Raw genomic sequence first — 14609 nt, 5'->3', positions numbered from 1 at the left:
TAGTACTGGGATTAAATGTGTGGACCACCACTACCTGGCAAGATTCCATTTCTTAATGTGACATTCAAGAGCCTTCAGCAGAACTCTGCTTGTTAGCTATGGATAAATGTCAGTTCAGAAACACTGACCAGTCATATCCGGAAGTTAAGTGTATCTTAAAATCTGCCACTTTGATGAGTGGATTGATGCAGTTCTCTAGGTAGGGCAACAAAAATCATTTATAACATGTTTGCATCAGTGTCATAAGAGAAATACTCAAGAAGATATGGTCTCCAGGAATTCTGGGAATATGAACTGACTCTAGGAGGAGATGTAGGTGAGAGGTAATGGCAATTCAAGTCAGGATTTAGTATCAACAGTAGAGGTTAAAAATTGTTATGATCCATTTTCCATTCTTTTTTTGCTCTCAGCTTATCATGATCAAGAAAATAGCATCGAAGGGTTCTGTAAGTAAATAACTATTTACTATTTCTACTGTTTTAAATAACTAACTATACTCTACGTCTGCTAGGTGCCTGGTACCACTTGATTTATTGAGATCTTGCTCTACCTATAGAGTTCAATCAGTTTCTTTATGGCTACCTCACATATATTCAACCATAGTCTTCAGGGAATGTGGAGGACTGAAAATATGAGCCTATGTCTACCTTGGCAAAGGTCAGAGAGTTGGGACTTACCTCTAGTTCCTTCAAGGTTATTGCGCTTCCGTCTCAATGAACCTACTTAGATTTAGAGCAGAGAGTTCAACTCTCTCAAGGTTACTGTCAACCCTCACCAGGCCTTGTACTTCAGGCGTAGAGAAGTAGATGTGTTTATACCTCAAGCAAAAGTCTAAGGATCCTACTAAGGCTTCAGTTCACTTAAGGAGGTCACTTTGGATTCCACCTAGGGAGTGGTTTGCCTACAGACTGTTTTGGTCTAGGGTGTGAGTGTGATTTGTTTTGTTCTAGCAACCTAATATTTAAATATTTAACTACGGACAGACACAGCCCACGACCTTCCATTTCTATGTTCATTTCCTTGTATCACTTTATGTAGTCTTTTGCCTTACTCCTACCTTTTGGGGGTCAGAGGTATTTTAAGTGGGCAAAATTTCAGTACTAACTGCAATTTCCTCCCGATACTATTCTGTATGTGTCTCCATTTTATTTTTCTTTCATGACTTCATATTCATTATTAATATTTTCCAAATCCCCAAACTTCTACAAGAGGTATTTTTGTTGAGGCTAATTCCTGACAAATGGTGCCAAAATGTGGGCCTGACCCCAAAACTCACAGAAGTGTGGACAGGCGTACAAGGGTGTATGTAAGGGACTCTGCTAGAAAACTGCCCCACAAGTGGAGAGGTGAGTAGTGAGCGCTCAAAAAGAAATAATAGATAATAAAAAATGAAAGAGAAAGGCAGAGCAAAAAATCAGGAGTAAACTAAATATTTGTAAATATGAGACAAGGAAATAGTATTCAACTATCTGTACAGTCGCTTAGATGTATTTTGATAACTAGAGGAGCTAAAATGAAGCAGAAACAAAGGCAGAGATTGATGTGGGAGTGATTTCTTATTAATAAAGAAACTGCCTAGACCCATTTGATAGGCCAACCCTTAGGTAGGCGGAGTAAACAGAACGGAATGCTGGGAGAAAGAAGCTGAGTCAGGGAGTCGCCATGATTCTCCCACTCCAGACAGACGCAGGTTAAGATCATTCCTGGTAAGCCAGCTCGTGGGCTACACAGATTAATAGAAATGGGTTAGATCAATATGTAAAAGCTAGCCAATAAGAAACTGAAACTAATGGGTCAGGCAGTGTTTAAAAGAATACAGTTTCCGTGTAATTATTTCGGGTAAAGCTAGCTGGGTGGCGGGACACAGCCCGCCGCTTCGTAACACAACAAGAGATTTCTGGAGTTTGCAAATATTATATTCCTACCCCCCACTGGCAGTGTATCTGACGCCACCTTCAGGTTGCTCCAGGTCTTGGAGAAGTCAAAATAAGGCCTCGCCTTCTCCCCTGCAAGTGGCAGAACTTTGGTCACCTAGCCACAACCTCTATTGCTACTGGGCTGGTGAAAAGAATGAGGGGAGTATGGCATTTGACCTAGCAATGGCCTAGATTCCTGAGGAGATTGTGGCAGTCCACGCACACTCGCTGCAGCCAGCTAAGTCTTACACCCGTTGTATGGTGGAGCCAGGAAAAGATTCCTGGGAATTTATCTAGTGTCAGTTTTTTTGCTAGCCCCCATAATGGCTCCCTCAATCAAGATATCCTTCCTTGCTCTCATCTCTGTCCTTCCTCCATCTTGACTATCCCATTCCCTCAAGTTCTCCTCCCCACTCCCTTTCTCCCCTTGTCCTCCCCTTTTGCCCTCCCTACTCCCTCCACCCCCAAACTCCCAATTTTGTCTGGTGATCTTGTCTGTTTCCCCTTTTCAGGTAGAGCTATATATGTTTTTCTTAGGGTTCACCTTGTTACTTAGCTTCTCTAGGATCATGTACTATAGGCTCAATATCCCTTGCTTTATAGCTACTATCCACTTATGAGTGAGTTAATACCATGTTCATCTTTCTGGGTCTGGGTTACCTCACTCAGGATGGTGTTTTCTAGTTCCATCCATTGTTGTAGTACGGAGCGGCGGGCTGTGTCCCGCCACCCGGCTAGCTTTACCCGAAATAATTACACGGAAACTGTATTCTTTTAAACACTGCCTGACCCATTAGTTTCAGTTTCTTATTGGCTAGCTTTTACGTATGGATCTAACCCATTTCTTTAATCTGTGTAGCCCACGAGCTGGCTTACCAGAAATGATCTTAACCTGCGTCTGTCTGGAGTGGGAGGACCATGGTGACTCCCTGACTCAGCTTCTTTCTCCCAGCATTCCGTTCTGTTTACTCCGCCTACCTAAGGGTTGGCCTATCAAATGGGTCTAGGCAGTTTCTTTATTAATAAGAAATCACTCCCACATCATTTCCCCTTTTTCTGTTTAAACAAAAAAGAAAGGCTTTAACTTTAACATAGTAAAATTACATATAGCAAAACAGTTATCAAGCAAGAATTACAGTTACAATATTTATATCTATTTTATCTTTTATCATAACTAAGGAAAACTATATTTATTCATTCTTCAACTCCATCAAAGACTCCAGAAGGATATAATACTACCTAAGTAAACAAGAAATAAGAAAACTCTAGAAATGACAGAGACATCTTGCTGCCTGGACAGTCACCCAAAGTTCTTTTGTATGGTTGGGGCATCCATCTTCAGCCTTCAGGCCCAAAGTATCCAGCAGACATTTTTATGAAGCAGGAAATTCCAAAGACAGTTTAGTCATTATCTGTTGTGTCCTGTAGAATGTCTCGCACTCTTTCATGAGTCATGAACCCCGAAAGACCGTCTCACCTTTAGGCAAGTTCAGCAGTCCTCTCTCTGCGGGTTCTCTGTGTCCATTTTATGCAACAGTCCAGGCAAGAGCAGTTTCTTGCCCAAATGGCTATCCAACTCCATAAGGATCCTCTTTGATGCCCATCTTCCTTTCGAAGTAGATTGGTACCACCAGGAGCAGATATGTCTCATTGTCATGAAAAGTCCTAAGTTATTAAAACATTAAATGCCATGTTCTGCAGTCTTTGAAAGATATGAAGAATGTCTATCTAATTGAAATGTATCTCTATATATCTAGAAAATCTAACTAACATGACTACAAGCTTGACTATTATTGATGATTAACCATTAACCTATATTTCTTAATTATACATTACATTTTTAAATGAACTACACAATCACAATACCTTAATCAAGATCAGAAATACATATACATATAACAAAATTGACTGTAAAATCCACACCAATGTAAATTACTCATACCTATATCATTTCCCCCTTTAAATGTAAAAGAACATTTACAAACAATATTTTGGGAACATGGGCGCAGTTTTTTCTCTCCAAACTGCTTCCTGCTGAATGGGGGCGTCGTTAATTAGGCCTTTTATGGTATAACCTGTGTGCTAGTTTCATCTTAGTTGGCAGTTGAGCGAAGCAATTTTCTGAAGATGTTCACAACCTTTCAGGAGGGCGTGGTCTATCATACCAAATTGTAATAGAAAAAATCCATAGAGTCTCATCCTCTGTGAAAACAAAAGAAGACTCTCTCCAAAGCATCATATCCTTAGACCCAAATTTTGAAGTCATACCCTCATGATATCCGTTCTGGTTACACTTGGCAGTCCATATAATGAAATGTCTCTCTGTACTTAGCTCCTTCACAGTCAAAAATTTTAAAGAAAACACAATGTACATTATCCAGACTCTCTGTGAATTTTTCATTTTTACGTGGCTTATTTTTCTTTATTTCTTTTAATCTCTTAACTATCTGTACTCTGTCTCTTTAAAGACTTTACCTTTTTTTTTTTAAACCATTAACTTTATTCTCTATATTCTTTTCTTTTTTCTCTCAAGCCTACGTACACTCATCCAACACTGTGGTCTTTTATGTCTGAATCTGTTTTATTGTGAATCTGTAACATTTTTTTTACTATCCAGGAGCATTTTTTAAAATGTTAAGCAGTTCTTAAAAACTTAAGTTGCATCATGTACAGGTAATACGGTACCGCCTGTGTCCTGCCCAGTTGAAACCTTAAATGCGCTGTTTTAATGGTAATTACGGTAGTTTCTGCCTGAGACCAGCACAGTTTAGCATGGCAGAGCTGAGCCAAGCCGCTCCTGCCTCAGAGCCATTTGGTGCCCCTGAGCCACACACAGTTCCAGGCACACAGCAGTCCACATTGCCATCAAGCAAGCCGTAGAGCTTTACTCCAAATGTTCCATTTAAAAGCTCTGTCTCCCACAGGAGCCAGACAGAGATCGTAATGGCGGCACAGCCCAGAAAGCCGGCATTTTAAAACAGCCAGTTTTTTTCTGCTGCTGAGTCAGGACAATTTCTCTCTGTGGCACGCCACCCACAAACAGCAAAAAGCTATCTTTTCCTTATTTTTAAGTCTTTTTAGGTTTTTAAGTGGATTTAGCCCCACATTGGGCACCACTCTGTTGTAGTACGGAGCGGCGGGCTGTGTCCCGCCACCCGGCTAGCTCAGTCGGTAGAGCATGGGACTCTTAATCCCAGGGTCGTGGGTTCGGGCCCCACGTTGGGCGCCACTCTGTTGTAGTAAGGAGCGGCGGGCTGTGTCCCGCCACCCGGCTAGCTTTACCCGAAATAATTACACGGAAACTGTATTCTTTTAAACACTGCCTGACCCATTAGTTTCAGTTTCTTATTGGCTAGCTTTTACGTATGGATCTAACCCATTTCTTTAATCTGTGTAGCCCACGAGCTGGCTTACCAGAAATGATCTTAACCTGCGTCTGTCTGGAGTGGGAGAACCATGGTGACTCCCTGACTCAGCTTCTTTCTCCCAGCATTCCGTTCTGTTTACTCCGCCTACCTAAGGGTTGGCCTATCAAATGGGTCTAGGCAGTTTCTTTATTAATAAGAAATCACTCCCACATCAATCCATTTGCATGCAAATTTCAAGATGTCATTGTTTTTTATTTTTACCACTGTGTAAATGTGCACATTTTCTTCATCCATTCTTTGATTGAGGGTCATCTAGGTTGTTTCTAGGTTCTGGCTATTACAAACTGCTATGAACATAGTTGAACAAATGTCTTTGTAGTATGACTGAGCATCTTTTGGGTATATGCCCAAGAGTAGTATTGCTAGGTCACATATATACAATCATATCATCAGCAAATAACAAAAGTTTGATTTCTTCCTTTTCAATTTGGATCCTCTTGATCTTCTTTTGTTGACTTATTGCTATAGCCAGAACTTCAAGAACTATGATAAATAGATATGGAGAGAGAAAATAAAATATTATTTAAAGCTCGAGAAGGCCTTTGCATGCTTGCAATATGTGCATAGGTTGATCAGCAGAAGATGAGAGCTGATGGGTTCTGGGTGTTGGTGTACAATCTGTCTAAACCAATAACTGCCTCCTCAACTGAGCATTCACAGGAAAAACCTTGTGAGGGAAGCCGAAAATGGCAGCAGCAATGCCAATTAACAATGGTGATGATGGCAAGCAACTAAGAAGGCCTAACCATTCATATACCTCAGTGTCTCCTCATAGACCAAAGAGTGGACAAAGGCAGACAGCACTGAGATTTTATAACATAAAACAAAATCCAGAAGAGCTACAACATGTTCAGTTGACATGAAAAAGCAATCGTTTCATATTTTATACCTCATATATAATGTGTCAGCAATGATTATTAGAATAGCTAGTTCTAGGTGCAATAAGATAACAAAATGGGCATGAGTGGAAAAGTTTTCATATAATGGTGATGACAATTAAATTAGAAGTATAAGATCCCTGCAAAAAATGAGTAAAGAATTAAATATATGCAAAAACTGTCTCAAATTCTGAGGGTATAACAACACAATAGATGTTTTTTAGGATATGGAAAGTTGAAAGTAGTATATGAAAAATGATCTGGTTAGACTGAGATACAAGTTCAAGTTGAGCTAAAGGCCTCAGAATGAGTGTAGTTTGAGAGGTAATCAGTGCCGAGGTAAATGAAAAAAAAATAAAAGGTTTTATTCAGGGACAAAACCGATGAGTTCACCCAGAGATTTTAACATTGATTCTAGTGTTAAAGCATCAGAGGTCACTCGCATGTGTGTGTGTGTGTGTGTGTGTGTGTGTGTGTGTGTGTGTGTGTGCCTAGCAGTAGGAATCCTTTCTCAAACCCTACTAGGTAACTGGTTGACTTCTGAGAATTCATAAGGCCTTACCCTCCCATCTGTTGGTACTAGAGAATTGGGCTGAAAACATGGCATAGATCCCAATAAGGACCCTGTCGTCTTCCTGAAGGAAAACTTTCACCTTCAGATGAAAGTCTTTTCACCCCAGAGACTGTTCCTAATACCTCAGTCAGATTGGTTTTCCCCTGTGTTATTCTGATTAGGCAATGAGCTGCCTCGGTAACAAGGTCTCAGGGTACTTTGTTGTTTGTATTTTGACTTCTGTTGCTGTCCATTGGGGAGAAAAAAGTGTTACTTTGGAGAGAGACACTTAACAATTGGGACAGTGATTTAATATCTTATTGATAGTCCTAGGCCATATTACTTCTAACTATCCCACCTCTGATTTACTCCACCAAGTTGGACTGCATGTCTTGTAGAGCTTGCTGTCCTTCATTTTGATTTCAGACGCAGAAAGAGTGCGCTCAGCATTGTCTCTATCTTTAGTGGTTGCCTTTATGTATGACATTCTCAGGGGTGGTCAGAGAGTTGTCAGCAAAGAGGCAGAATTAGACCATAACTTGTGTATAAGTCACTGGTGCCTCTGTTAAAATGAAACTCATAGACTATTTTGCATCCTGAAGTTTAGGAATGGGTGGATTTATAATGATATTATGAAGGACATTGACCAAAACCTATAAATCATTTTATAATCCAGTAAGATCTGCAACCTATTATTTCAGGTGGTCACATTTCCAGGGTGGTGGACGGACCTCACCTGTGAGCAGAGCCTTACAAAACCGGAAGGAAGAGGATACCTGGTGAGTGTGATTTTCCTTAGTATTTAGGGTGGGCCACTTCACTGGAGGACATGTTCAGCTGCCACACAAACAGCTGAATTCTGTAGGAGATGGGTAACACCACTACTCATGTGGGAGAATATGATTTCTCGAAACTTGGGAATCTAGATGAATCATTAATTAATATGGAGATGTGAAATAAAAACCAGCAAGGGCCTTTAATTGGGTCATATTTCAAAGATTCTTCAAGGATGTAATTTCCTAGCATATGAAGACCACCATGGTCATTTTTTTCTCCCTACCACTAACAGAGTTCTCTTTTTGTGACCGTTGAATATAGTGAGTTGCAGAAGAAATTATTTTGATGAATAAAATAAAAATGTTTTGGACATAGCAACCAAAATGCATAGGAGACATTAAAAATTCAGTAGTAAAGAAAACAAGAGGCCATGAATTAGAGGTCGAGTGAAGAGACATGTGAGCAGGTTTGAAGGCACGAAAGTGAAGGGAGAAATATCACAATTAAATTAAAATCTCAAAAATATGTGAAAAATTAAAAAGTTCATGAAGCAACAGAATAAAATTTTTCTTTAGGAAAATCTGGAGATACTTTGTTTACGTAATATTGGGCCATGGGCAAGCCTTGCTTTTACCCTTAGTTGTTTATTTGATAGAAAGGAAAGGTAACACAAAATTCAGACTCACAGACACTTTCTGAGTTTGGTGGTTTCTTTCCATCTTTATATTACTTCCTTTTTTCCTCTTTTCTTTCCCTCCTCATCTAAATGTCTCACAACCAGTTATATACTTTTATTCTTGCCAATGCATTTTATGTACCACCCTATTCTCTGTTCTCTTCTGATTATTGTGTGTCCTGGAGTCTACTACATATTTGTCCTGGAATAGAGTCTTTAAAGACGTTAATAATTTACAATTAATTAATGGAGTCATGGAAAATGGAAGCAGGGATACTCAAGGTCATAGACGCGAATGAGGTTTTTCACTAAATAAATGAGAGTAATTTTAGAAATAGCATGCATGAATTTCAGTGTATACACACGCAATGAGACTGATTTATTGCTGATAGTTTCCAAACTTTGATCCTTAATTCAACAAGGGATCAGGGAGCCACTGAAACATATTCTTACCTGTTTTAATTAGGTTATTCTGGTCTAAGAAAGAAATAAAATGAAGGGCATCCCCACTGAAAGGATTAAAGCAAAGCTAAAACTCCCTCACTTACTCTATACCTTAGTGAGGACAGCATATGTGCATACATCCCTCTCCACTTCTTCTCTCCTCCAGATTCACTCCTCCACTATTTCTGTTTTTTTTTTTTTTTTTTTTTTTTTTTTTTTTTTTTTTAAGAACACGTCTCCCAGGGATATCAACCCAACAAGAAATAAAAAGTTACAATAAAAACTTGGCACAGACTCTCATATCAAAACTGCATGAGGCAAGCCAGTAGGAGGAAAGGAGTCCCAAGAGCAGGCAAGAGTCAGAGACACTCCACTCCTATTTCTAGGAGTCCCACAAAAATATCCAGCTACACAACCATGCGTATATGCAGAGGTCCTAGCTCATACCCATACACAGTACATGATTGTCATTTTAGTCTCTGTGATTCCCTATGAGCTCTGGTGAGTTGATTCAGTGAGCTGTGTTCTTAGGGTGTCCTACAACCCTTACCCTGCCTCTTGTGGGGTTTCCCTGGCTCTACCTAGTGTTTATGGCTTTCTGCATCTGTGCCCATCAGTTGCTGAATGATGCTTCTCTGATGACAATTAGACTAGGTACTAATCTATGAGTATACCAGGATATCATTAATAATCATCTTATTGACTTTTTCCCTAGCTGTGCTTAGTTCTACTCTGGGTCTCTGGGCTCTCCAGCCTCTGGTTCCTGGTCATCCAGGCAGTCAGACATGGGTTCCCTTTTGAGATGTGGGTGATACAGAAAGGGTTATAGTAAAAAATTATTCTGTATTCTGTGTTTATGTGTTTATGTGTAAATGGTGTGTGTGTGTGTTTCTTTGTGTGTGTAGGTGCCTGTGCTGTGCATGTATGTTCAGGTCAGATGACAATTTTGTGGAGTTGATTCTCTCCTTTTAACATTATATGGGGTCAGGGATTATATTCAGGTGGCCACTTTTGCACGGTTAGTGTATTTATCAATGAAACATCTCCTAGCCCCATAAAGGTTTAATTCTTTGACTATGAAAAATTCCTATGTGTACACGGGAGAGAAATAATAAAACTCGTAAGTCAAGTTTAGGATATTCATATGATTGTTTACAAATCCCTGAATTTTTAATTAAATCTCCTACCTCCAAGTCTACCATAATGCAGTCTGGCTCATTACAGAGTAAAAAGGAATCTCCACTAATAAAATTCCCATTTTTACGGGCTTTCTGTGTTTAGAGCGCCAGATCAGAGTCTTCACCAACATTAACCTGGTTAATGTCCATGGCAAATCTCTGCTGTATTACTATCATCAATTCTCAAGTGAATTTGAATATTATGCTTAAAAGCTTAAAAAACAATTTTAGAATTTATGCAGGAATATTTAATGACCATATCCTTTGGAAAAACACGATTGAAGCATTCAGGAGCAAGATGTGAGCTTTGATGAACCAAATGAGGAAAATGCGATAAGAGACAATGGTAACAACCCAGGAAATGACAACAGATGTCAGCTGTTGAGTATTGGTGAGAAGTAGAGGGAAGAAGTGGGTGGAGACGGGAAAGAGACCTTTAGGAGATACTGCCTTGGGGTGAATGAAGAAATGAAAGGGAAACAATTTATTAGACTCTTGACTTCCTAGCATGGCTAAGGGAACAAGGTTAGATTTCCCCCAGTTGAGTCTTCCATGCTGAGATCATTATGGGAAGACAGAAAGTATAGATTGGCTAGCTCCTTTTTCCACCAAATACATAATAGAATGAAGAAATGAAATGAACATAGGACAATGGTTTTTTTTTCTGCGATTAAATGAATTGTCCCTCTCTGGTGCTCATTTCTTCCTTGAAAGGAAAATTCCAGGCTCGTTTATGCTCATTCCTTCTTGGGACTAGATCTCAAGAATTCCTATACTACCTTATAGAAACCTTGTTTTGTCATGTGAGAGGATAGTTACGGCAGGGTCTCTGGGAAGACAAGGAGTAAGCATGCAACTTTTTCTATTTTTCAGAATGACAGTGGGTGATGGGCACCAAGTTTATCGAGACAACAAAGACTAGGATGGGATTCTGTAGAGAACAAATCTTAAGATCTTTATAGGGAACTTGCCATTAAATACAGCTGATATGATGAAAAAATTACCAATCTATGATAGGTTTTACCCTTCACTAGATAAGTGTTCATTTGATCTCAGGTGTCATAATTCAGGATGTGTAGGGGAAGAACTAATGAGTTGGTCATATTTAATATCTCAACTGCTTTTCCATGATCTAGATCTAGTTTTTCAATACCAACAAGCTGTGTCTTGATTTCTTTAAACAGCTTTATTATGAAATAAAAGCAAAACAGTTTTACCAAAAGATAATGGATACCTACTAAAGTGGGTGTATTTGGTATGTACATGTGACCAGTTGGCTATAGGCAATCATTCATGAAATCTTAACCACCACCAAGTAAAGGCATATTTACCACCTTAAAGGACTTCCCATGTCCCTTGATGTTTTTCCCCCACCTTTTGTAGTAAGACAGTTAACATGAAATCAATACCTTCAAAAATTTTAAGTTGGCACTGAAATATTATCAACCATATGTATTGTTCTGTAGGGATGCTATGACAACCTGATTTTTGTTGTATAACTGAAATACTACAGCAGTTGAATTACCACTCCATAATTCCTTGGTCTTATCCTCTGGTAAATACCATTCTTTGTTTTTAGCACTTGACACTTTAAAAACTCATATAAATGAAACCACTCAGTATTTGTTCTTCTGTTAGTCACCCATTTAATTTGCAATATAATGATAATACATATTTATCCATTACCTATTTAACTTGCAATGTGATGAGAATACATATTTACCCATTATACCACAAATGCAGTATTTAGTTCCTGTAATGCTGGATAACGTTCTGCTCTAAATGTATGTCAGGTTTTCATTTCTCAAGCTTATGTCTAGGGATATCTAAATTGTTTCCATAAGTTGTCACGTAGGCACTGAGCCACAGTTACCACAAATGTGCAAGAGTCTGATGGTTAAAAGTTTTGTTTCCAATTAAGGTGTGCAGAAAGTTGCTCCCTATCACTAGTCATGGGGGAAATGTAAACCTATAGCACAAGGAGTTATTTGCTAACAGCGAGAAGATTTGATGTTACAAACCTATCGTGAAGATATAGCAAGAGTTGGGAATGGTTGGGAAAAGCTGGAAATCTTGTATATTGTTGGTGGGAACATAAAATGATGAAGTCAATATGGAAAAAAGATCATTAAAACTTAAAGATAGAACTACCAAATGCTTCAGCAATCCAAATTTCTGGCTACAGTGTTGAAAAATTGAAATCAGGTCACTGTCTCTACAAGTCCCCTTTAACTTGACTTTACATATTATTTCTTTCTATGCCTTGAATCCAAGGATCCTCCTCTAACTACTCTACAGTCCCAAGGAAGCAGGTGGGCACAGGAGAAAACTGCACAAGGAACCAGTAGCTGAGTTCTGATGACATTGGTGCCTTGAGCCCAGCCTGGGCAGGACATGCTCCTTACTAAGGATCTTGCCCCTGACTACTCTATTTTGTACTTGACTCTCCATACATTTCTTTCCTTTGTCAAGCTCCCAGAAACTTCTACCTCCCTCTATGCCAAAGAAGAACTCCACCTTTGTGACTGAGTTCCTCTTTGAAGGCTTCTCCAGCTTTGGTTGGCAACACAGGCTTGTCTTCTTTATTGTTTTCCTGACATTGTATCTTCTGACTCTGTCAGGCAATGTGATCATTGTGACTATTATCCGCCTTGACCGTCATCTCCACACACCCATGTACTTTTTTCTGAGCATGCTCTCCATCTCTGAGACTTTTTACACTGTTGCCATCATTCCTCGTATGCTCTCTGGCCTCCTTTATCCTTACCAGGCCATAGATATCCAAGGCTGTGCAACCCAGCTCTTCTTTTATCTAACTTTTGGCATCAACAACTGTTTTCTTCTCACAGCAATGGGTTATGACCGCTATGTGGCCATCTGCAACCCTCTGAGATATTCAGTCATCATGGGTAAGAAGGCTTGTATCTACTTGGCATCTGGATCACTGGGAATTGGTCTAGGCATGGCTATTATCCAGGTTACATCAGTGTTTGGCCTGCCCTTCTGTGATGACTTTGTTGTTGCTCATTTCTTCTGTGATGTGAGACCTCTGCTGAAGCTGGCCTGCACAGATACCACTATCAACGAAATAATCAACTTTGTTGTCAGTGTCTGTGTCCTTGTCTTACCCATGGGCCTTGTCTTCATCTCTTATGTTGTCATCATTTCCACCATCCTTAAGATTGCCTCAGCTGAAGGTCGGAAAAAGGCATTTGCCACCTGTGCCTCCCACCTCACAGTGGTCATCATCCACTATGGATGTGCCTCAATCATCTACCTAAAACCCAAATCCCAGAGTTCCCTTGCACAGGACAGACTCATCTCAGTGACTTACACTGTCATCACTCCTCTGCTCAACCCAGTGGTATACAGTTTGAGAAACAAGGAGGTCAAAGAGGCTCTACGAAAGGCCATTTGTCTTAGACCCTTTTCCTCTTAATAGGATATTTTTGGAAGATGTTTGTTTTATGCTATAGGTATAAGTTTATTGTTCTGCTCTTCCAATAACGTTTTTATGTATAAAGTCAAGAAAATTAAATTAAGTGGAACTGATTGATAAAACAGGAACTACTTTCTTCAGTAGTAACATTGATATGGGTCCTACTCAAAGTATATATGGAAGTGTGTGGTATAAAATCTTGGTCGCCTATGCTACTCACTCCTCCATGATTTTATTCGTGTTTTTTTTTGTGGGACTGCAGACATTTTAATAATGGTTTTGGTTATTTACACAAACAAACAAAGATTCAAAGTCTAGCCATATCCTAAATGATTTTGAACACATCTTGGCAAACCTTCTCTGGTGAAGTTAAAGGTGTCAGGTTGCAGCCTTTGTAAAAAGTAAGTGAGAAGACAGGAACATATACAGATCTCTGTCAAAAACGCTTTTGCATTCTGGTTTTGCAATTTACTAATACCACATTATAATCAGGGTAACTTTAAAACTCTGGAGGCACATCTTCTAAGAGGATGGAATATTCCAATTGACCCAGGAATAGTGAGTACACATAAGGAAAGAAAGAGTGTCAGCTACAGTGAGAGGTGTGCAGTCCACAGTCCTGAGATCCATAACTGAGAAGACAGACTGAAATGGAGAACATGTTAAAAGTCGAATATGGCTGGGTGGTGGTGGCGCACACCTTTAATCCCAGCACTTGGGAGGCAGAGACAGGAGGATCTCTGTGAGTTCGAGACCAGCCTGGTCTACAAGAGCTAGTTCCAGGACAGGTTCCAAAACCACAGAGAAACCCTGTCTCAAAAAAGCCAAAAAAAAAAAGTTGAATATGTATTGATCAATTGTTGTTTTCTGAGTGGTTTTTGTGTGTTGTAGAGGAATGTTTCCTTGATAAGCGGTGAAGTCTACACTTGTATCTGAAGAGTTGGAGCTAGGATACTCCAATAAGAGAGAACATGCAACATCTGTCTTGCTAGACCTAGTTTAGCTAACTAAATATGATTTTTTCCAGCTCCATCCACTTACCTGCAAAGTTAATGATTTCATTTTTCTTTACAGATGAATTGTATTCCATAATGTATATGTACCACACTTTCATTATCCATTTATCAGTTGAAGGACATGTGTGCGGTTTTCATGTCCTAGCTAGTATAAATAGGACAACAATGTGGAGCCCAATCCCAGAGGATACAACTAAGAAACATCTTCCACACCTAAGACTCGGGCAATATTGCAAGAGAGAGGATGGAAAGATTGTAAGAGCCATAGGTTCAGAGAGTTTGCTGTGAGACTGTGTTTCCTAGA

The 14609-nt window shown here is 39.5% G+C and overlaps 1 protein-coding gene across 1 annotated transcript; it reads left to right on the top strand.

Moving 5' to 3' along the window:
* Positions 1 to 12347: 12347 nt before the first annotated feature.
* LOC121442034 (olfactory receptor 10J3-like) lies at positions 12348 to 13289 on the top strand. The gene has a single exon (XM_041643473.1). It carries the CDS (start codon positions 12348 to 12350, stop codon positions 13287 to 13289), a length of 942 nt encoding a protein of 313 aa, XP_041499407.1.
* The last annotated feature ends 1320 nt before the right edge of the window (positions 13290 to 14609 follow it).

Source organism: Microtus oregoni, unplaced genomic scaffold (genome assembly GCF_018167655.1).
Source record: "Microtus oregoni isolate MIOR12 unplaced genomic scaffold, Mior012 000086F_ref0000336, whole genome shotgun sequence".
NCBI classification, from domain to species: Eukaryota; Metazoa; Chordata; class Mammalia; order Rodentia; family Cricetidae; genus Microtus; species Microtus oregoni.
Note: the sequence above shows the minus strand (reverse complement) of the source record. Positions and strands in the feature narration are given on the sequence as shown.

Bases quoted from the DNA above. Each gene is read 5' to 3' on its own strand.
- LOC121442034 (XM_041643473.1), top strand. From the start codon at position 12,348: ATGCCAAAGAAGAACTCCACCTTTGTGACTGAGTTCCTCTTTGAAGGC.